The sequence below is a fragment of the Delphinapterus leucas genome, chromosome 11 (assembly GCF_059928025.1).
Source record: "Delphinapterus leucas isolate spDelLeu-1000000601 "Yukka" chromosome 11, BTC_Dleu_Yukka2, whole genome shotgun sequence".
NCBI classification, from domain to species: domain Eukaryota; kingdom Metazoa; phylum Chordata; class Mammalia; order Artiodactyla; family Monodontidae; genus Delphinapterus; species Delphinapterus leucas.
The window spans coordinates 5,039,520-5,064,422 of NC_143139.1; the positions used below are offsets into that span (position 1 = coordinate 5,039,520).

The 24,903-nt window shown below is 41.1% G+C and overlaps 1 protein-coding gene across 8 annotated transcripts in view; it reads right to left on the minus strand.

Annotated features, from left to right (window-relative positions):
- Window positions 1-13,470: 13,470 nt before the first annotated feature.
- FERRY3 (FERRY endosomal RAB5 effector complex subunit 3) overlaps window positions 13,471-24,903 on the minus strand; it is a 47,319-nt gene continuing 35,886 nt past the window's right edge. For 6 of the 8 annotated variants that reach the window (XM_022577341.3, XM_089920158.1, XM_089920157.1 and 3 more), the window contains one exon: window positions 14,202-24,707. In XM_022577341.3, coding sequence (XP_022433049.3) covers window positions 24,615-24,707 — 93 coding nt within the window. In that variant the 3' untranslated portion in view covers window positions 14,202-24,614. Of the gene's footprint in view, window positions 13,920-14,201; window positions 24,708-24,903 lie in introns of those variants that run through there. The other 2 variants (XR_016394849.1, XM_022577342.3) reach the window with 2 other exon arrangements.

A 24,903-nucleotide genomic window follows, 5' to 3' on the forward strand; every position in this document is an offset into this window, starting at 1 on the left:
TATCCCCATTTTGAGGAAAAACCCAGGAACAGAGAGGTTTAGTAACATGCCCAGGCTCTACAGCTAATAAATAGCAGTGCCAAGACTCAGTCCTCCAGCGTCCGTGCTGTTAACCACTATGCTATACTAGCTCTCAAGAAGGTCCACAGTACCTCAACTTGTCTAACTGTGACACTGAGCCCCATCCTGCCATGCTGGTTAATGGAGGCCCCTTCACCATTTTGGGTCCTCACTCCTCAGGGCAGGACAAAATCCCAGGAGTTTTATGCAGAACAGAATGCTTAGGAGAGAGGCCCTTCTGGTCTTTGGTCCACTTAGTCGAGCTCATACGTTCCCTTGGGTACAGGAGTCCCTTTGGAGGCTCAGAGCCCTGGAGCCCTAGGGCTTGGGGTCAAGCTTCCAAGATGCAGCACCATCACCCGCTCTGAGTTCCCTACTAGTGTCAGAACCAGAAATCACTGGTTCTTCAAAGTTTGGGGGAATCTTCCACTCTGTTCTCTCTGCCCTCTCAGTTTCAGCTCTCATTACTCTCAAAGGGTCTCCTTGCTCTCCCTCATCCCAACACCATCCCAACATTGAGTTCAGAATTTCTAAACAGGAGGGTTGTCCACTGGCAAGCTGCTTTTGGCCTCGTTCCCCCAAACTGCATCCATGAGGGAACACAATGTCTCCACCATCCAGGAATGAGGGAGGGAGATACAAAGGAAAGAAGACATAGCTTTTCATCTCAATAAATTATCCTGCCACACATCCTGCTGTCCTGGATGGAGTGAGAAGACTGTAGGCAGGAGGTGGCACTATGTCATATCCTGTCCAGGTCCCCATGCCTCTGAGCCTCTTAGTTTGTTTCTGTGCCCTGTTTCTCCTCACGTAACCATCCCTGCTTTTTTAGCTGGGGTGATCTGCTTGAAACACAACTTTATCCCATGCATTTTCTGTTCAGAAGGATACTATCTGTTCTGGAATTAGATCATGGTGAGGGTTGCATGACTTTGTGACAACAGTAAAAACTTACGCTTTAAAAATGTGAGTTTTATGGCATGTGAATTAGAGCTCAGTTTTTTAAAAGAAGGCTATTATCGTCTTCACCCTCGGAGTTAAATGCCCAGTCTTCAAGGTCTTCCACAATATGATCCTTCATTATTTCTCCAGACTTATTTCCCTCTACTCACCTCTCTTCTCCACTCTTCAGCTCAGTTCTCCCGACCTCTGGTCCTGTCACTTCCTTGACCTAAAATCCTCTTCCCCTTCCGTTCATAAATCTCTATCTCATAGTTTCTTCAAGACCAGTTCGAGTTCTTCCTCCTTGATGGAACTTTCTCTGACCTTAGCCTTCATGGATCTCTTCTATTCTAACCCCTTTTCCATGAGGTATTCCTACTTTGGCATAAACTTTAGTAGACTGTTCCTTGAGTGAAGGGACTCTTCCTTTTTATCTTTGTGACTCAGCATCCCACAGTGCCTGGCATTGAGTAGCCACCTTTAAAAGTGAATGAGTGGGGCTTCCCTGGTGGCGCAGTGGTTGGGAGTCCGCCTGCCGATGCAGGGGACAGGGGTTCGTGCCCCGGTCCGGGAAGATCCCACATGCCGCAGAGCGGCTGGGCCCGTGAGCCATGGCCGCTGAGCCTGCGCGTCCGGAGCCTGTGCTCCGCAACGGGAGAGGCCACAACAGTGAGAGGCCCGCGTACCGCAAAAAAAAACAAAAAACAAAAAACAGTGAATGAGTGAATGAATAAATGCATTTCCCTAATCTCTAAATGGTTCACATGTGCCTGTCTTGGTTTTTCAACTAGACTGTAAGGTCCTGCAGGAAGGGTCCAGGTCTTCACTTGATATTTAGCACTGGATCAGAACAGGATACCTGGTTGACCCTTCAGCTACAGTAAGTCCCCTACATACGAAGCTTCAAGTTGTGAACTTTCAAAGGTGTGAATGTGCATTTGCGTGTCCAATCACGTTAAGTTAGTTCACATGTCTGGTGTACATTGTCACGTGCGTGCATCCCCTACAAGTGGTTGTGCTTTTGTGTACTTTACTGTACAGTACTATATAGAGTACAGTACAGTATCTTTATAGATAGAATTGAATCCAGCAAGGAACCAGAACCTGTGCCGTCAACGTCAGGTGTGAGCGAAACTGCAGCTTGCCCCCCGTTTCCTACTGCTGACGATCCTTTAGCTCTACCATCTCCCACCTCCTCTCCCTCCTCCAGTCAGTAACTCTTCTTGCCTGTTCAGGCGACGCCAGCCCCTGTACGCCAGCTCTTGTGCTGGACTACTATACTTTTCAAGGTACTGTACCGCAAGATTAAAAATGTTTTCTATCTTTGTTGTGTTTGTTTTTTATGTATTGTTTGTATGAAAAGCATTATAAACCTACTATAGTACAGTACTATATAGCTGATTGTGTTAGTTGGGTACCTAGGCTAATTTTGTCGGACTTACGAACACACTGAACTTATGAACACGCTCTCAGAACGGAACTCGTTCATATGTAGGGGACTTACTGTAGTTACCTGACGGCTTAGCAGAGAAAGTTGCCCTTTCCCATTTCATTGGTGATGGGCTGGAAAGGGAGGATGCTGAACAGGCAGGGAGAGTCCCCAGGATGCCTGGTTGAATGGTGGTTGCTCCACCCTTAACCACAAATTGTTCATTGACCACCACTTTGGCATCTACAACAGTCTTTGGAAAGAGATGTAGTAATTTCCCCCACGGGGCATATTTTTAAAATCAGTGGCTGAGAATGCCTGCCAGAAGTGGGGTCAGACAGCTCTGAGCTGCCGGTGGATGGGATGGGTGCTGTCTGAGAGGAGATAGAGGGGTTGGCCCTTAATTTTGGACCTCTGCTTCCCTGGAAGAGGAAGCCAGGCCAAAGGGAAGGGATGGCTTACACAAAACAGACCACAGCTTCCATGACGATGCAACCATCTAGCCAGGCAGTGTTTTCCCAGTTCTGAAGTTTGAAGACTGGGGCTGGGCCAGCCAGAGAGCTACTGGCCTTCCATTCACTCAATGGAAAAAATTAAAGTTTTATTAGTTCGTACATGTGCCAAGTACTCTTCCAGGCACTAGGGATTAAAGTGTGGGCTTGATATAGTTTCTGCCCTCCAGAGGCTTACAGACACGTGGGAGAAGATAGACAAGTATCTGTGTAAATATGCTAGCAGGTAAATACATTAGTGCGGTAAGTGCAACAATGGAGGTAGAGGGTAGGGAGTCCAAGGAGTCTTCGAAGAAGTGGCATCCAGCTTGAGACCTGGTGATGAATAAGGGTAGCCAGACAAAGGAGACAGGCATTCCAGACAGTAGACTGTGCAGTGCTCAAAAGAGGAAAGAAAATGCCACGTCCACAGGTAGTTCAGTTGTCTAAAGCAGGGGTCACCACATAGTGGCTCAAGAGCCAAGTTCAGCCAGCCACTTGTTTCTGTAATTAAAGCTTTATTTTCACAGAGCTCCACCCATGTATTTACATATTGCCTATGGCTGCTTTTGTGCTACAGCTAGAGTTGAGTCATTGCAACAGAGGACATATGGCCCAGAAAGCCTAAAACATTTACTATGCTGGTCGAGAGACTGTGGTTCAGGGGAGAGATTGGAGAGTGCCAGGAAATGAGGCTGGAGAGGTGACTGGGAGGCAGACAATGAAAGGCCTTGTAACCAGGCTAAAGGGTTCACTATTTCAAAAGTTAGGAGGGAGGGACGGATATCTTTTCAGCAGGAACACAACACAATGATATTTGAATTTTAGATAAGTGGGGTGGGACGAAGAGAGGAGAAGAAGAAAAACTGGGGTTAGGGAGGACAGTTGCGGGGATGGTATACAGGTAAGAAATAATGCCCTGGACTATAAAGGCACCAATGGGATGGAGAGAACTGGAAACATTTGAGAGAAATATGCAAGATTTGGTGATTGATTAGATATGAGGGTGTGTGAGAGGATGGGCTATGAGGCAAAGCTTCTATTTGGAATTTTTCTAAGATGAGGAATAAGCAATCATGACCCAATAGCCCTTCGGTAAAATTTGACTTCTTTGAATTCATTACTTGAATGCATCAAATTCCTTGTCTCAGGATTTGTTTGTTTTTACAGTCTGCTTGGACTCAGTATTACCACTTTCATGGGATGTAGAAACCTTATCCCCATATAGGTCCCTTCACATTGTAATTGTTTCGTGCATACCATCTACATACATTGAAAAGCTCATTACACAATGTTACAATTTTTGCTGTCAACTGTCAAGTATATTTTAAAGAACTCAAAAGGAGAATAGTCTATCATATGTATGCGACATTTACCATTTCTGTGGCTCTTCCTCCATTCCTGATGCTCCAAGTTTCCTCCTGAACTTCTAATGTCTGAAGAACTTCCTTTAGCAATACTTTTAAAGCAGGTCTTCTGGCAACAAGTTCTCTTAGTCTTTCTTCATCAGAGAATGTCTTTATTTCAGTTTCATGCCTGAAGATGTTTTCACTGGGTAGAAGTCTGGGTTGACGGTCTTTTTCCACTTCCTCCTGCTTCCATGGTTTCTAATGAGAAATCTACTGCCACTCCTATTGGTGTTGCCCTGTAGGTAATGCATTGTTATTTTCTGGCTGCTTTCAAGACTTTTTTTTTTCTTTTTTTAGTTTTCAGCAGCTTGATTATGATGTGTCTGGGTGTAGATTTCATTGAATTTATCCTGTTTGGGATTTACTGAACTTCTTGAATCTGTAAGTTTATATCATTCATTAACTGGGAAGTTTTCAGCCAATATTTCTTTGAATATTGTTTCAGCACCACATTCTTTCGCCTCTTGGGACTCTAATGACATGAGTGTCGGACATTTTGCTATTTTCTCACAGTCCCCTGAGGCTCAGCTCATTTTTTCACCAACCTTTTTTTCTCTCTGTTGTTGAGCATGAAGAATTTCTATCAGTCTTCAAGTTCACTAATTCCTCTCTCTGTCATCTCCATTCTGCTTCTGATCCTATTCAGGGTTCCTTTATTTAGAAGACTGAATTCTTTAGCTCTAAAGTTTCCATGTGGTTCTTCTTTATATCTATTTCTTGGCTAAGAATTCTTTATATTCATCAAGAGAGTCTGTACTTATTTCATAAGGCATGTTTTAATAATAGCTTTGTGATGTAATCCCAATATCTGTGCCATCTTAGGTGGTCTTTTGGGAGTTGAGATTTTTCTTGTTCTTTGTATGGCAAGTGTTTTTAGATTGTATTCAGGGCATTTAAAATATTATGTTATCAGATTCTAGGTTTTGTTCAAATCCTGTGGAGAATGTTGATATTTTTCTCCTAGCAGGAAATCAACCCAGTTTGTTTCAGGCCACAAGTTCAGACAAACACGTTGTGGGTTATGGTTTGAATGACAGTTCCATTTTCAAAGTCTTTGCAGTGCTTTTAGAAGTTTTCTTGCATGGTGCTTCTCAGTGGACAGCCTGGAATCTGGGTGGTGGTCTATCACGTCGTTCAATTCTCAAAGTTTTTAGTATGAGGTTTAGGATCAGGTCCATGCTGGCACATCTCTGGAGTAAGCCCAGGAGCTCATAAACTATTTTATGGTGTAGGTTTCAACTTCTCCCTCTCTATGATTTCCCTGGTACATTCCCTGTACCAGAAATCTGGGAATTTAGTTTCCCTACTCAGTGTACTTACTGCAACCGCTGTTTTTAAAATTTTTGTTTATTTGTTTCATTTTATTTCCTCAACCTGGGAAAGCATCTTCCTGTACTCTGTCTGGCTAACTAATATTAACTTTTCAGGTCTTAGCTTAAATGTCATTTTATCCTAAAAGCCCTCCCTTATTGTCATATCATTTATGTTCCCCTTATCTTCCCATACGGTTACATATGTATTTGTTTATTGATCTAATATATCTCTCCTACTGGACAGGAGATGAGATGATGTGTCTTGTTCACCTTTATGTAATATTTCTATATTTAAAACAGTTTATGACATAAAAGACATACTCAACACATACTTATTTAATTTCCTTCCATCTTCCCACCCACCCATCCATGTCCTGCCTCACCCCCCAAAAGATATTAAGATCCTCATATTCAAAAATGGCTTTGGCTCTCAAGAATCAAATTAAATCTTATCTTTTCATAACTTTATAATTTGTAAAGCATTCTCACATTTCCTTTTTTTTTTCTTGCCTGATTTTATGAAGTTGAGAGGGGGGGAAGTGTACTTTAGAGACAAGTAAACAAAGAGTCAAAGACATGAAATATTTGTCCAAGGCCATATCTGGTCAGTAATGGAAATGATGAGTAGGGTTGGTAGTAGGGTGAGGCAAGTGAGATGGCTACGGACCAAATTTAAGGAGCATTTACTCTCAGGGTTGTGGATGCTTGCACACCCCTGAGAGTGAATGCTTTCTTATATATTTCACTCTTGGCATTTTGTTTACCTCTTCTTAGCCTTGGCCCTGCTGGTGGATCAGTTCAGGTCTTTTTGACTCCAAAGTCTCCTTCAATATTTTGACAGAGAGCTCTAATCAAATGTAACCAGCCACGCATTCAGGTCTGACTTTCAACAGCACTTTGAAGAATTTTGGTGTCACAGACACCTGGCTTTGAGTCTAAACTCCTCTCTAGTAACTGTATTACCTTGGGCAAATTACTTTTCCTTAGATATAAAACAGATACAATATCTATCTCATAGGCTTGCTTAAAGATTAAAATGATATAATGTAGGTAAGGCAATCTTCTATAGACATAGGAATACCAGTTTTTACTTGGGACATGGCACCCAGAAAAGGGACTCAATTTCCCAACTCTTTTGCATGTAGGTGTGAACATGTAACTATGTTCTAGCCAATGGGATGTGAGTGGCAGTGATGTGCACAACTTTTGGATTGTATCCCATTACCACTTTCCCCTTCTTACTGAGTGGAATGCAGACATAGTGGCAGGATCTCTTGGGCCATGAAATAAGAGCAGCACCTTAGTGATAGTTGAACAAAAGATGGAGTCCTGGAACCCTGATACCTTTCCAGAGCAGAGCTGGCATTCTAACTTGGACTTGAATATAAAAGTAAAGTAAAATTGTATCTTTCCTTCACCAACATAACCTTGATACTTGGTCACAGAAGTTGAATTTACATCTTAAACTTATGCAGTAGGTACAGGAGCGTAGGACTTAGAAGAGAGTAAGTGTTTAATACTGGTAAGATATTGGTAAGTATAATCTGCATGTTTCTGTTAAGCCTCATTCATTAACATGGACATAGCTCGATTTGAATGTGGGGAAGAAGTCCATATCATGAGTAGGTTTGGAGTTCAAGTTTACACTATCCATGTGTTTTGGGAACAACCAGTTTTTAATAAACTAACATAAAATTTGGTCCTAGGCTAAGAATACCCTTGGGTAGCCTAAAAGAAAAATACATTAAACCTTTCTGGAGGGACAAATTCTCAAACCAGTTTGTACAGACTTACTACAAAGATCCAATGAAGGTAACTTCATAATAAAAAATTACAAAGCAAACAAGGACACAGTCAACAGTGTATGAGAACATGCAGACTCCATAAACAGAAGAGATTCCTAAGAACTTGAGATAATTGAATGGTCTTTAATTCATACATTAAGGGAAAAAGAAAGAGCTTAAATAAACAACTGAACCTTACATCTCAAGGAACTAGAAAAAGAACAACGTAAGCCCAAAGTTAGCAGAAGTAAGAAAATAACAAAGATCAGAGTAGAAATAAATTAAATAGACACTAAAAAGAGAATAGAAAAGATCAATGAAACTAAGAGCTGTTTTTAAAAAAAGATAAGCAAAATGGATAAACCTTTAGCCAGACTTACCAAGAATAAAAGAGAGAGGACTCAAAATTAGAAGTGAAAGAGGAGACATTACAACTAATACTACACATGTACAAAAAATTATAAAAAACTACTATGAACAATTATATACAAAAAAAATCAGACAACCTAGAAGAAATGGTAAATTCCTGGAAACATTCACTCTACTGAGACTGAATCATAAAGAAATAGAAAACTCAGACAGATCAATTAATAGTAAGGAGATTGAAGCCATAACCAAAAATCTCCCAACAAAGAAAAGCCTAGGATAGGAAGGTCCCACTGGTGAATTCTACCAAACATTTAAAGAATTAACACCAATGCTTCTCAAAGTCTTCCGAAAAAATAGAAGAAAAGGGAACACTTCCAAACTCATCTTATGAGGCCAACATTATCCTGATAACAAATCAGAAAAGGAAATTACAGACCAATATCCTTGACGAACATAGATGCAAAAATCCTCAACAAATTATTAGCAAACTGGAATACATAAAAAGGATCATACACCATGATCAAGTGGGATTTATTGAAGGGATGAAAAGATGGTTCAACATCCACAAATCAATCAACATGATAGACTGCATTAACAAAATGAAAGATAAAAATCATTTGATCGTCTCAATAGATGCAAAAAAGGCATACATGTCAAGCCCACAGCTAACATTATATTCAATGGTGAAAAGCTGAAAGCTCTTCCTCTAAGACCACGAACAAGACAAGGATGCCTGCTCTTGCCACCTTTATTTAACATAGCACTGGAAGTCCTGGCCAGAGCAATTAGGCAGGAAAAAAAATAAGGTGTCCAAATAAGAAAAAAAAAAGTAAAATTGTCTCTATTTGCAGATGACATAGTATTATATGTTAAAAAACTGTAGAGTCCACCAAAAAAGTTAGAACCAAGAGACAAATTTGGTAAAGGTGCAGGATACAAAATGAATATAAAAATCATTTGTATTTCTACACACTAACAACAAACTATCAGGAAGAGAAATTAAGCAAAGAATCCCATTTACAATTACATCAAAAAGAATAAAATATCTAGGAATAAATTTAACCAAGAAGGTGAAGGATCTCTACACTGAAAACTCTAAGACACTGATGCAAGAAACTGAAGAAGATACAAATAAATAAACAGATATTCTGTGCTCAAGGATTGGAAGAATTAATATTATTAAAATTCCATACTACCCAAAGCAGTCTACAGATTCAATGTAGTCTTCTGTCAAGATTCCAACAGCATTTTTCTCAGAAATAGAAAAAATAATTTTAAAATTTGTATTGAACCACAAAAGTCTCTGAATAGCAAAAGCAATCTTGAGAAAGAATAAGACTGGAGGCATCACAGTTCTTGATCAAACTACATTACAAAGCCATAGTACTCAGAAGAGTATAGTATTGGCATAAAATAGTGAAACAGAATAGAGAGCCCAGAAATAGATCCACACACAAATGGTCAATTAATTTATGACAAATGAGCCAAGGATATATAATGGGGAAAGGACAGGCTCTTCAATAAATGGTGTTGGAAAAACTGGACAGTCATAAGCAAAAGAATAAAACTGAACCTTCATCTTAAACCACTCACAAAATTCAACTCAAAATGTATTAAAGACTTGAATGTTAAGGCCTGAAACCATAAAACTCCTAGAAGAAAACGTATGGCATAAGCTCCTTGACATTGGCCTTGGCAATGATTTTTTGGATTTGACACTAAAAGAAAGGCAACAAAAGCAAAAATAAACAAGTGGGACTATTCCAAACTAAAGAGCTTCTGCATAGCAAAGGAAACCATCAACAAAATGAAAATGCAACCTATGTATGGAATGGGAGAAAATATTTGCAAATCATGTATCTGATAAGGGGTTAATATCCAAAATATATAAGGAACTCATACAACTCAATAACAAAAACAAACAAACAAAGAAACAACTCAATTAAAAAATTGGCAGAGGAACTGAATAGGCATTTTTCCAAAGACATACCAATAGGTACATGAAAAGATGCTCAATATCACTAATAATCAGGGAAATGCAAATCAAAAGTGCAATGAGATATCACTTCACACCTGTTAGAATGGCTACTATCAAAAAGACAAGAGACAACAAGTGTTGACAAAGATGTGTAGAAAAGGGAAGCCTTGTGCACGGTTGGTGAGAATGTAAACAGGTGCAGTCACTGTGGAAAACAGTCTGGAGGTTCCTCAAAAATTATTCAAACAGTTCATGACCAGGGAAATCAAAATGGCCAACAAACATGCTATGCTACACAACATCACCAGTGACAACAGAAATGCAAAACCAAATGGCACTATTTCTTACTGGAATGGCAAAAATTAAAATTGCTGGAAGTTCTTGCCTGGTTTCTACAAGGATATGGAGGAAAAAAGGAGTGTTCATATGCTCTCAGTGGGAGGGTTATTTGGGACAAACACTTTGGAGTTAAATTTGGAACTAACAAATTCGAAGTTGTTAATACTCTAGAATCCACCAATTCCACTCACAGAGACACACCCTGGAGAAGCTAATGTGCATGCACAATGCAAAGCGTCTCACTGTCCATCAAGAGGAGAATAAACAAATAAACAAACTGGGCCGTAAGCATATAATTCAGAGTACTCAAAAGTAGTATATAGCAGCTAAAATGAATGAAGTGGCCCTATCTGTATCAGTATGGTTAAATCTCAAAAGCATGATATGGGGTTTAACAAAAGCAAGTTGTTGAGTGACATGCAGGAGATAATGCTTTCAGTATGACACCGTCGGCACATCTCAATACGACATGTTTTATGGCTACACTATATAGACATGGATGTACACTATACAGATATGCACTGAAACTATAAATAAACCCAGGAGAATGAAGAACATCAAAGTTAAGACGGCAATCACTACTGAGGAAAGACTGATACATTGGTAGCAGAAATATTCCCACATTTCCTCCCCACCCTGTGTCCATGCTTTTTGCTATGGGACTTTAGTAGCACTTCTCATCAAAACAGGGAGCCTATTACCTCACTCCTAGAATATGCGATGGCTTTGGGGCTTGCTTTAACCAACGGAATGTGGTATACAAGTGATGTGTGTCAGTTCTGAGTCTAGGCCTCAGAGGCATCGCACGATCCCTCTGTCTTTTCCGAACTACTGACGCACGTGAGCAAGTTGGGGCCAGCCTCCTGCAGGAGGAGACCCAGTGAAGGACAGTCCAGGTGTCCCAGCTGAGGTCAGCCTATTCCAGCCTACAGCCAGCTGACCTCCAACCACCTGAGAGAGACAAGCCAAGATCATCAGAGCCACCCACCTGACCTACTGAAGCGGATCTGAAGACTGAGCCCAGGTAAGACCAGAGCAGCCGAGGTGACCAAGGAGTCATGAGGAGTAACAGGGCTTATTGTTTCGGCCACTAAGTTTCCAGGTGGTTTGTTACTGAGAAATAGCTGACCTAGGAGGAGCACAGAATGCAGGAGGGGCAAAAGGGACAAGGGTTCAACTGTGTCTTTGATGTTTTACGTCTTAAGAGAGACCCGAAGCCAACACAGCAAAATGTTAAGATTGCATATAGGTAGTAGAGAAATGAGGATTTGTTATCTAATTCTCCTAGCTTCTCTGTATGTGTGAAGTATTTCACAATAAAAGAAAATTTACACAGAAGAGTAAATGTCCAATGTGCTACACCAGACAAGGTGGCCTAGAGGGTTTTAGAAAAGAACAAAGAGATGAACTTGCCCTCTTGCCCCCTCCCTACTTCACCGTCACCACACGCAGAGCCGAGGGAGTGGACCAGGGATTTCTGAGTTCACATTCTCTTCTCTCATCCCCGGGACGTCTTCCCTAACCGTCCTGGAACTGAATCCTTTGCCAGTATTTAATCCTCTGGCCTCAGTGAGTCATCTGCACAAGAGCACACAGCTGATCAGCTCACGGACAGGAGATCCTCAGGGACGAACCAGGGAAGAAAGCATCACAGGGGCAAATTCTATGCTCCTGCTCCGGTGGCAGCGGACTTTAAACCTCCGAACTACTTCCTACTATCGTTACGTCCAAAATCCAGATTCACCCGATAAAAATGTGAGCGTCCTTCCTGCTCCATCAAATACAGGGTCAGTCGCCTACCCTGTGACTTCCTCCTGACACTCTCACCTGCCCCCCCCCCGCCCTTTGAATTTGTTGCCACTCCTGGCACAGGTGGCGTTGTGTGTCTGCCAGGAGATCTGCGCTTGCCCATCGAGAGGGACGAAAGCTCCAGGGGATACGCACTCCATGCCAGAGAGAGAAAGGGCCAGGCCGTCTGCTCCCAAGGGGCTCAACAGCCCTCTCGGCCCAACGCATTGCTCGTGTTTCTGTTTTGACGTCCACAGCCAACTATGTGCATCGCACTCTGCACTGACTGTGTACCTTCCTGTGTGCGGACTGGTCCTGCGAGTTACCCTGAGTTCTCGTCCTAACTCAACTGGGCTGCACGCTGCCTCAGGACACAGTGAGGTAAGTGACTTCGTGTCCCTACAATCCAGTGAAAGGAAAGAAGGAAAAGAGGAGAAAGGTCAGACAGGAAGGAAGAAAGGAAGGAAGGATAATAGCAGCACATATTTATAGAATGATTATACGCCAGGTCGTGTGCGCTTTCTTCTTTAATCCTCCCACCTACTAAGTGAGGTAGATACTATTATTAATGCTTCCTAGCTTACAGCTGAGGAAACACGCTTCCGAGGGTAGCTAATACGCCTGGGGACAAGCCATAGCAAGTAAATCAGGGAGGCAGTCTTTGAGGCAGACTTGTTTAACTGGGTTCCCATCTCTGATGTCGGACTGTCACGCTGAGAGTTTTGAGCACAGAGGAGCAGATAACAAGGAACCAGGACCTCACCATAAAGAAAGAAAAGGAAAGAAGGAGAGAAAGCAGAAGAGAGCACAGAGGGAGGGAGAGACCCACTAACACAGGTGTCACACCGAAACTGCACGGTTTCTGCTGCATCCCTCGACATCTCCAGAAAGGATCTGCGTGCTTCTTGGGTACTGTGTTCTGGGTTTCATTCTCTATGTGCCAAAGGCATCCACAGAGAGCTCGTCATGCTCTCCTGCCTGCGAGAGAACACAGGCAGACAGTCGACTCTGGTGCTGTGGACCCTGAGTTAGCAAATCCTGCAAGCCTCTCATCACATTTTCATTGCCAGTCAATACATAACCTTTCTTATGTGTGTTCCTTTCTAGAGACTCCTTATTTAATACAGGTTGTTGACTCATTAACATTGAACCCACGACCAGCCGTGCCGCAACTGATGCCTAAGTGGACAGAGCTCACGTAACACCTGTATTTCTCCATAAGGCACAGCACACCTCCCTTGCACTTACGAACCCCAGATAGCCTTTCAGCACTACACTTGGGGGGCATTTTAAACAGCAAAATCACCAAGAAAAAGCACAAAAATGTAAAAAATGTGGCAGGAAATAGACCTTGAAAAGGACACTTGTTTATGTTAGTGGAGCTGAGACCGGAAGGTGGAGGGTCACCCTTCTTCTCTCAGCTGGGAGTGTGTGTGTGTCCGGCAACTCAGTTTTCCGCTGCTCTGTGCATGTGCACAAATGATGCCCAAGACGGTGCCAAAGGGCCCCCCTTTCATCCTGAGGGTCGGTTACAATATCCACGCAACTTGGAGGTGATGAGACTATTGCTTTTGTAAATGCTTTATTATTTTGGAGCTACAAATACATTTTAGCAAGCAGGAGAATTTGCAAACGTAGAGGCCACGATGAGTGAGGATTCACTGCATGTAGCATGAAGTTGAGCCAGTTCTCAGACTCGGACACGGGAGGAACTCTGCTTCTTCTGGGAAGACAGGAAAAGCAGCAGTAGTAGTAACTGTAGCTGTGCATATGGAACAGGACCTCACGTGTTAGTCCTGCAGGGAACCTCAGGAGGCTACCCATCCATTCCCGGGCTTTAGTTGGGATTTTGTTCTGGTCGTGAGAGACTGTCAGCATCACAGGCCACAGAAAAGTCTAAATCTTCTTACTTTAATCAAATAGCTCCTCAAGTCCATCTCCTTTGTACAGCTTTCTAGAGGCTGCATCTTGCTCAGCTCTGTGCCTTCGTGTACAGAAGAAACTCGGCAAACACTTGCTGTGTATTGAACGGGACTCAGGTCAATCTGCCGCTACGTGGTCCTTACCCCACCCTCCCTTTGTAACATATTCTCATGTAAACATTTCCTTCTAAAGCTGTGTTTCCCACCTTGAGGTTTCTGGAATTTGTGGTCCTTAGAGTTGTCTTAAATATGTCACTGAGCTATTGAAAAAAAATATTTCCAAAAATACATTTCACTAGGACAAGACTTCACAGGTTAACATAAAATGGCAAGGTTTTGTTTTTGATTTTTGTGAACCTGCCTGGAACTATAGAGTGATAATTTTTTTTTTTTTTTGTAATTCATCAGTATTTTATTTATTTATTTTACTTTTGGCTATGTTGGGTCTTCATTGCTGCGCGCGGGCTTTCTCTAGTTGCGGCGAGAGGGGGCTACTCTTCGTTGCGGTGCGTGGGTTTCTCATTACGGTGGCTCCTCTTTTTGCAGCACGGGCTCTAGGAGCACGGGCTTCAGTAGTTGTGGCACGCAGGCTCAGTAGTTGTGGCACACGGGCTCTAGAGCGCAGGCTCAGTAGTTACGGTGCACGGGCTTAGTTGCTCCGCGGCATGTGGGATCTTCCTGGACCAGGGCTCAAATCCGTGTCCCCTGCATTGGCAGGTGGATTCTTAACCTCTGCGCCACCAGGGGAGCCCCTGTACAGTGATAATCCTACGCCATGATACCGTCTGTCTCTCAGCTCCACAGACATGTCTTTGATGAGTGAAAAACAGGTAACTGCTCAAATTGTTTGCTAAGGGAAAGTTTTCAGAACATTTCAGGGAAATATGGGGGGAGATAATGGAAAGGTTCTTTGATGGTTCAAGGATAGAAAACCATCCATCTAAATGGTTCTGAACTCATGGAACTTTTTGTAAATAGGTGTTATAAAATATTGTTTATTATTTCTAAATAATGATAAGGATTTTTACACTGCCCTGACTTCTTTTAGGCAAAGCAGTCCAATTTCACCTAAATGGGAAAACTAAGTAACAGAAGCAAACTCCTTCACCTAGAAGCTGGAGAACAGGCCTGAGGAGCCACTCTTTCAACTTTCTTCGTTCTTTCAACACGGCTCTGCTGATTCTCCCGAAGGCCTCTTGAACAGGAATCTTTCCGTGAATTCACCTTTCCTTTGTGGAACATTTTTTCTTCTTGTGAGAATCAGCCAGGATCCAACTGCAGTGACACAGACAGCATGTACTGTGCCAGTAAGAGATCTGCCAGCACCCAGGCAACCTAAGTTGTGTTTCTCTTGAAATTCCTTTTCATGCATTTCTTCCATTCCCATTGCAATGTCATTCCGAGGAACAGCTGGTGCCACCCTTCCCCATCGAGGCAAGGTTACAGCCTCGCTGGGTTTCGTGCTTTGAGAACAGAAATGGGGGCAGGGGAGGAAAGGGCAGTAGGGACTGGAGACCTCAGGCTCAGTGCCTGCCTCATTTCCAAAGTGTGTTTTTAAAGCCTTGAGGACCTTGTTGTCTGTCGCAGGAATGCTTAACTGTTTGTACAAATAGAGAACCTGACGCTCAGTGAGACAGTCTTCACCAATGTCTGCACGAAGGCCTGGGCCCTGCCTGGTATCCGCAGAAGGCTCTTGCGATCAGCTTCTTCACCATCCGGGCTGTGTATCCCGCCTCCTTTATCTACTCCTGCTCGCATCTGGACCCGACACCGAGGATGCCCCTTCTCTTCTCAGCCGGCCAAGCCATCTTCTTCACATTATTCTTGGAATGTCTGAGACCACTCCCATCCAAGAAGGCTTCTAGAACACTCAGGGAAATAGTCTTAATCTCATCCTTCTCAGTCCAAATACAAAACTACAGACTTCATCTAAAATCTTTACCATTTAGTATTTTAAAGTATGTAAATTATGTATTTGTTATCGGCTTAGTGTTTGGTGTGTCTTCATAAAAATTGTATATAACACCATAGCTTGATTTTTTCCAGTCTTACCACTTCTGTATATTTCACAATACAGCACCATGTGAAAAACAGATACCTAATACATTTATTTTGATTTCATAGGCCAAATGGTACCTTTAAATTGCCCTGCTGTGAAAGCTGCCACTTAATACCTAATAAAACCTAATAAAACAGACTTGAGGTGACAAAGGAAGAGCTGGGTAGCAGCTCTCACCCACCTTTTGTGAATGAAGCTTTATCCCTGCACCTGACTGCACCCTTCAAGCTGTTGGCTTTATACTTAGTTACAGGAATTCTGTGAAAACATTCTCCTCTTTTTGAATGCCTTTTATTCATTTACTAAAAATTTTTTTTTAATTTAATTTTACTGAAGTATCGTTGATTTACAATGTTGTGTTAGTTTCTGGTGTACAGCAAAGTGATTCAGATACATACTTTTTCAGATCCTTTTCCATTATAGTTTATTACAAGATATTGACTATAGTCCCCTGTACTGTGGGTAACCGGACCTTGTTATCTATTTTATATTATATATAGTAGTTTGTATCTGCTAATCCCAAACTCCTAATTTATTGAACAGGCATAAACTGAACATCTTTTGATCATACTACACCCACTTCAACTTGACCTGGCATAGTACAAACCCTGACAGTCTCTGACCCTGGTCTTGCACAGCCCAGTTTTCTGTCTGTCTACCTGGCTTTGCATTAGAAGCAGTTGCAATGGTAGCATTCATGCTCAGAAGACAATTTCTTGCTCCGAGGACAGAGCACCTACCTTGTTCTTGGTGGGATCACCAGGCTCTTTGGAAAAGGATGTGGAAAGTGTTAGTGAGTAATGGACCCAGTCTGGAGTGGTGCTCTCCTTAGGGTTGTTACTGGACAGTTGTTTCCTTGAGTAGAAAATCAAGACACAGTCTATGAGAAAGTTTTTTCTGTGCCAAAGGAGTTTCCGTAAGTTATTACATTTAGGCATACTAATAGAGTGCTTTTTGTTTCTTGGAATCAAGACAGACCATCTTATGATGATGTCAGACGTCCTCCAGTTCAGTCTGCTGGCCAGTTACAATCTGCATACAATTTGGATTGGATGAAACTATTGCTTTTGTGGATGCCTTTATTCGTTGTAGTCACTACTTATAGCAAATATGTTCTAGATGGGATAGGGAGCATCTGAGAATGTAGTTCTACAAGGAAAGACAGTGGAAAAGGTGGCAAAACAGCAGAGACAGAAACGGGGACACAGTTATCGGCCAAGTAACGCAGGAAGCCAAAGGATTAAGGAAGCTGAGAGCGCAGTAAGCAGAAATAAAGATGCTCCCCACTGTCTGATCATCACCATGTTGACTCAGTGTCACTAAAACACTGCCAGTTGCTGCTTTAGACCAACTTCCACCAGGCCTGCACATAGGCACACTACTTACCCAGTCCACGAAACGTTATTAATAGACAAGGGCAAGGTCACAAAGGGAAGATGAGACAGGGGTAAAGAATCCAAAGTCCTTTTTTGACTCTTATAAAATCTTAGAAAGAGTACCTTAAAAGCAAGTTTTTGAAAGGGAGGGATTTAAAACAGTCACATTTGTCTCATACACTTCTATAAAAAGATTATCACAGGAAATCCATACTTGCAATGTATATTTCACTGCTTTGTAATTTTTTAATTTAATTGGAAAATAAGGTAGAGGGAAGGTTTTATTTGTATTGTTAATTAAGCCTTGTACCTGGAATGATTCAAATCTTTTGGAAAAGTCAAATATCTCCATGAAATTGTAGCGAATAGTCTCCTACACCTAGTATCTGTGTGTGACACATAGGAAGTTTTGACTCACGAATATTCACAGATAGGACATAATGGTAGGAAAAAAGGACACTTTTTTTTTCATAAAGAGACTTTAAGAATAACTGTATAGAGGAAAGGAACCAAGATGGCGGAGTAGAAGGACATGCGCTCACTCCCTCTTGAGAGAACACCAGAATCACAACGAACTGCTGAACAATCATCGACAGGAAGACACTGGAACTCACCAAAAAAGATACCCCACATCCAAAGACAAAGGAGAAGCCGCAATGAGACCGTAGGAGGGGCGCAATCACAGTAAAATCAAATCCCATAACTGCTGGGTGGGTGACTCACAGACTGGAGAACACTTATGCCACAGAAGTCCACCCACTAGAGTGAAGGTTCTGAGCCCCATGTCAGGCTTCCCAACCTGGGCGTCCGGCAACGGGAAGAGGAATTCCTAGAGAATCAGACTTTGAAGCATAGCGGGAATTGATTGCAGGACGTTGACAGGACTGGGGGAAACAGAGACTCCACTCTTGGAGGGCACACACAAAGTAGTATGTGCATCGGGACCCAGGGGAAGGAGCAGTGACCCCAGGGGAGACTGAACCAGACCTACCTGCCAGTGTTGGAGGGTCTCCTGCAGAGGCAGGGGGTGGCTGTCTCTCACCTTGAGGACAAGGACACTGGCAGCAGAAGTTCTGGGAAGTACTCCTTGGCATGAGCCCTCCCAGAGTCTGCCATTAGCCCCAACAAAGAGCCCCGGTAGGCTCCAGTGTTGGGTTGCCTCAGGCCAAACAACCAACAGGGAGGGAACCCAGTCCCACCCATCAACAGTCAAGTGGATTAAAGTTTTACTGAGCTCTGCCCACCAGAGCAACACCCAGCTCTACCCACCACCAGTCCCTCCCATCAAGCCTCTTAGATAGCCTCATCCACCAGAGGGCAGAGAGAAGAAAGAAGAACTACAATCCTGCAGCCTGTGGAACAAAAACCACAGTCACAGAAAGATAGACAAGATGAAAAGGCAGAGGGCTATGTACCAGATGAAGGAACAAGATAAAACCCCAGAAAAACAACTAAATGAAGTGGAGATAGGCAACCTTCCAGAAAAAGAATTCAGAATGATGATAGTGAAGATGATCCAGGACCTCGGAAAAACAATGGAGGCAAAGATTGAGAAGATGCAAGAAATGTTTAGCAAAGACCTAGAAGAATTAAAGAACAAACAAACAGAGATGAACAATACAGTAACTGAAATGAAAACTACACTAGAAGGAATCAATAGCAGATTAACTGAGACAGAAGAGCAGATAAGTGACCTGGAAGACAGTATGGTGGAATCCACTGCTGTGGAAAAGAATAAAGAAGAAAGAATGAAGACAAATGAACACAGCAGAGACCTCTGGGACAACAATAAATGCAACAACATTCGCATTATAGGGGTCCCAGAAGGAGAAGAGAAAGAGAAAGGACCTGAGAAAATCTTTGAAGAGATTATAGTCGAAAACTTCCCTAACATGAGAAAGGAAATAGCCACCCAAGTCCAGGAAGCACAGAGAGTCCCAGAGAGGATAAACCCAAGGAGAAACACGCCAAGACACATAGTAATCAAACTGGCAAAAATTAAAGAAAAATTATTGAAAGCAGCAAGGGAAAAATGACAAATAACACACAAGGGAACTCCCATAAGGTTAACAGCTGATTTCTCAGCAGAAACTCTGCTAGCCTGAAGGGAGTGGCATGATACACTTAAAGAGATGAAAGGGAAGAACCTACAACCAAGATTACTCTACCCGGCAAGGATCTCATTCAGATTTGATGGAGAAATCAAAAGCTTTCCAGACAAGCAAAAGCTAAGAGAATTCAGCACCACCAAACCAGCTCTACAACAAATGCAAAAGGAACTTCTCTAAGTGGGAAACACAAAAGAAGAAAAGGATCTACAAAAACAAACCCAAAACAATTAAGAAAATGGCCATAGGAACATACATATCGATTACCTTAAACATGAATGGATTAAATGCTCCAAGCAAAGACACAGGCTTGCTGAATGGATACAAAAACAAGACCCATCTATATGCTGTCTACAAGAGACCCACTTCAGATCTAGGGACACATACAGACTGAAAGTGAGGGGATGGAAAAAGATATTCCATGCAAATGGAAATCAAAAGAAAGCTGAAGTAGCTATACTCATATCAGATAAAATAGACTTTAAAACAAAGAATGCTACAAGCAACAAGGAAGGACACTACATCATGATCAAGGGATCAATCCAAGAAGAGGATATAACAATTATAAATATATATGCACCCAATATAGGAGCAACTCAATACATAAGGCAACTGCTAACAGCTATAAAAGAGGAAGTCGACAATAACACAATAATAGTGGGGGACTTTAACACCTCACTTACCCCAATGGACAGATCATCCAAAATAAAAATAAATAAGGAAACAGAAGCTTTAAATGACACAATAGACCAGATAGATTTAATTGATATTTATAGGACATTCCATCCAGAAACAGCAGATTACACTTTCTTCTCAAGTGCGCATGGAACTTTCTCCAGGACAGATCACATCTTGGGTCACAAATCAAGGCTCAGTAAATTTAAGAAAATTGAAATCATATCACGCACCTTATCTGACCACAATGCTATGAGATTAGAAATGAATTACAGGGAAAAGAACGTAAAAAAACACAAACACATGGAGGCTAAACAATATGTTACTAAATAACCAAGTGATCACTGAAGAAATCAAAGAGGAAATCAAAAAATACCTAGAGACAAATGACAATGAAAACACGACGATCCAAAACCTATGGGATGCAGCAAAACCAGTTCTAAGAGGGAAGTTTATAGCTATACAAGCCTACCTCAAGAAACAAGAAAAATTTCAAGTAAACAATCAAACCTTACACCTAAAGGAACTAGAGAAAGAACAAACAAAACCCAAAGTCAGCAGGAGGAGAGAAGTCATAAAGATCAGAGCAGAAATAAATGAAATAGAAACAAAGAAAACAATAGCAAAGATCAATAAAACTAAAAGCTGGTTCTTTGAGAAGATAAACAAAACTGATAAACCATTACCAGACTCATCAAGAAAAAGAGGGAGAGGACTCAAATCAGTAAAATTAGAAATGAAAGAGGAGAAGTTACAACAGACAGCGCAGACATACAAAGCATCCTAAGAGACTACTGCAAGCAACTCTATGCCAATAAAATGGACAACCTGGAAGAAATGGACAAGTTCTTAGAAAGGTATCACCTTCCAAGACTGAACCAGGAAGAAAGAGAAAATACGAACAGACCAATCACAAGTAATGAAATTGAAACTGTGATTAAAAATCTTCCAACAAACAAAAGTCCAGGACCAGATGGCTTCACAGGTGAATTCTATCACACATTTAGAGAAGCGCTAACACCCATCCTTCTCAAACTCTTCCAAAAAATTGCAAAGGAACACTCCCAAACTCATTCTATGAGGCCACCATCACGCTGATACCAAAACCAGACAAAGATACTACAAAAAGGAAAATGACAGACCAATATCACTGATGAATATAGACACAAAAATCCTCAAGAAAATACTAGCAAATAGAATCCAACACATTAAAAGGATCATACACCATGATCAAGTGGGATTTATCCCAGGGATGCAAGGATTCTTCAATATACACAAATCAATCAATGTGATACACCATATTAACAAACTGAAGAATAAAAACCATACGATCATCGCAATAGATGCAGAAAAAGCTTTTGACAAAATTCAACACCGATTTATGATAAAAACTCTCCAGGAAGTGGGCATAGAGGGAACCTTCCTCACATAATAAAGGCCATATATGATAAACCCACGGGAAACATCATTCTCAATGGTGAAAAACTGAAAGCATTTCCTCTAACATCAGGAACAAGACAAGGATGCTCACTCTCACCACTATTATTCAACATAGTTTTGGAAGTCCTAGCCACGGCAATCAGAGAAAAAAAAGAAATAAAAGGAATGCAAATTGGAAAAGAAGAAGTAAAACTGTCACTGTTTGCAGATGACATACTATACACAGAGGATCCTAAAAATGCCACCAGAAAACTACTAGAGCTAATCAATGAATTTGGTAAAGCTGCAGGATACAAAATTATTGCACAGAAATCTCTTGCATTCCTATACACTAATGATGAAAAATCTGAAAGAGAAATTATGGAAACACTCCCATTTACCACGGCAATAAAAAGAATAAAATACCTAGGAATAAACCTACCTAGGGAAACAAAAGACCTGTATGCAGAAAACTATAAGACACTGATGAAAGAAATTAAAGATGATACCAACAGATGGAGAGATATACCATGTTCTTGGATTGGAAGAATCAACATTGTGAAAATGACTATACTACCCAAAGCAACCTACAGATTCAATGCAATCCCCATCAAATTACCAATGGCATTTTTTACAGAACTAGAACAAAAAACCTTAAAATTTGTATGGAGACACAAAAGATCCCGAATAGCCAAAGCAGTCTTGAGGGAAAAAAATGGAGCTGGAGGAATCAGACTCCCTGACTTCAGACTATACTACAAAGCTACAGCAATCAAGACAATATGGTACTGGCACAAAAACAGAAACATAGATCAATGGAACAAGACAGAAAGCCCAGAGATAAAACCACACACCTATGGTCAACTAATCTATGACAAAGGAGGCAAAGATACACAATGGAGAAAAGACAGACAGTGTCTTCAATAAGTGGTGCTGGGAAAACTGGACAGCTACATGTAAAAGAATGAAATTAGAACACTCCCTAACACCATACACAAAAATAAACTCAAAATGGATTAGAGACCTAAATGTAAGACCATACAGTATAAAACTCTTAGGGGAAAACATAGAACACTCTTTGACATAAATCACAGCAAGATCTTTTTTGATCCACTTCCTAGAGTAATGGAAATAAAAACAAAAATAAACAAATGGGACCTAATGAAACTTCAAAGCTTTTGCACAGCAAAGGAAACCATAAACAAGATGAAAAGATAACCCTCAGAATGGGAGAAAATACTCGCAAACAAATCAATGGACAAAGGATTAATCTCTAAAAAATATAAACAGCGCATGCAGCTCAATATTAAGGAAACAAACAACCCAATCCCAAAATGGGCAGAAGACCTAAATAGACATTTCTCCAAAGAAGACTTACAGATGGACAAGAATCACATGAACAGCTGCTCAACATCACTCATTATTAGAGAAATGTAAATCAAAACTATAATGAGGTATCATCTCACACTAGTTAGAATGGGCATCATCAAAAATTCTACAAACAACAAATGCTGGAGAGGGTGTGGAGAAAAGGGAACCCTCTTGCACTGTTGGTGGGAATGTAAATTGATACAGCCACTATGGAGAACAGAATGGAGGTTCCTTAAAAAACTAAAAATAGAATTACCATATGATCCAGCAATCCCATTACTGGCCTTACTGGGCATATACCCAGAGAAAACCATAATTCAAAAAGACACATGCACCCCAATGTTCATTGCAGCATTATTTACAATAGCCAGGTCATGGAAGCAACCTAAATGCCCATCGACAGACAAATGGATAAAGAAGTTGTGGTACATATATACAATGGAATATTATGCGGCCATAAAAAAGAACGAAATTGAGTCATTTGTTGAGACGTGGATGGATCTAGAGACTGTCATACAGAGTGAAGTCAGAAAGAGAAAAACAAATATCGTATATTAACGCATGTAAGTGGAACCTAAAAAAATGGTACAGATGAACCGGTTTGCAAGGCAGATTTTGAGACACAGATGTAGAGAACAAACGTATGGACACCAAGGGGGTAAAACCACGGTGGGGTGGGGATGGGGGTGTGCTGAATCAGGCGATTGGGATTGACATGTATACACTGATGTGTATACAACTGATGACTAATAAGAACCTGCAGTATAAAAAGCAAACAAACAAACAAAACAACTAATACTAAACTTTCTTTGGGTTATTTGTATGGAAATATGTTAATATAGATGTTTCAGACATTACATGAAATTTCTAAAAATCTTATATGTTCTGGTATAATGTTGTAAGTCATAATTCTAGTTATTACTTTAAAATGTGTATCTCAAATAACTAAATTTCCTTGTCAAATGCATTATAATGAACTTTCATCAAATCTTTAACCGTGGTCATTTTTAAGTCTTTGGTCATTTACAGACAGTTCTGGGTGCACTCTGATGCTTTTGCAAATACGTTCCTATAAAAGGGTTTCATCTTCAGGGAATTCATGGAAAAGGCTCTGACAAGCACAGGTTTCTGGTAACTGACTATACTGCTGAACTGAATGAATAAGCATGTTCAGAACTCTAATGGAAAACTGATGAATTCATAAAAGTGCTAACAAAAGATCAAGATGAAAAAAAAAATCAATTACATGGGACTAGTGAACTGATGGGGATGATTATAATTTTTGTGACCTTCTGTATGAAGAAAGAAAAAAAAAATCCCACAAGGACTCAGAGGCAAAAAATATACAAATCAATTTTCACTGCAGAGTAAAGGAGCTGTTACAGTGGAGGATTCCTGGACTGAATGTCACTATTATGACATGGTGTGAGTGTGTTTCGTGTTTGGTAATTGCAGTCATTGTTGCTTTTGTTGTGGTCATCCATTTAAAATGCTTGGTGTCAGTTTATCTCTTGTAAAAATAAAATACAGTGTGTGTGTGTGTGTGTGTGTGTGTGTGTGTGTGTGAAAAAAGAAAAGAATAACTGTATAAGTAAGGGGCTGAGTACTAGTCTGTACGGCATGTGGATTTTGGAACGTTTAACAGATGTTTATCATGATTTGATTCGTGGCTTGGGTGGCAAGTCCTCTTTCTGGGCATCTTTTGCTTGACAGAATCCCAGCACATCTCAAGTTCCTGGATAGTTTACGCATCCTCTTCTGCTAGATACCAATCTAGGGGGTTTAGTGCTTGGATGTCAGGGTGAGTGTTGACGATACTCGGAAGATCTGGGGAAGCATGTTACTAAGCTGGTAAAACATTTCTTCAGAAATGCTCTGTTAAGAGGTAAGAAAAAAAACAGTTTGCACTTGTTAAGTCATCACTGATTTAAAAAAATGTTTAAGTATTTTAAAACATGGAAGTAATGGCAATAGTTCTAGACATGGAGTGTAATATGTGAACACTATCTTTCAGAGCTGATTTAACTGCACAGCTGTGGGCAGGGCTATTTCTCTGGATCCAGCCTCTGAG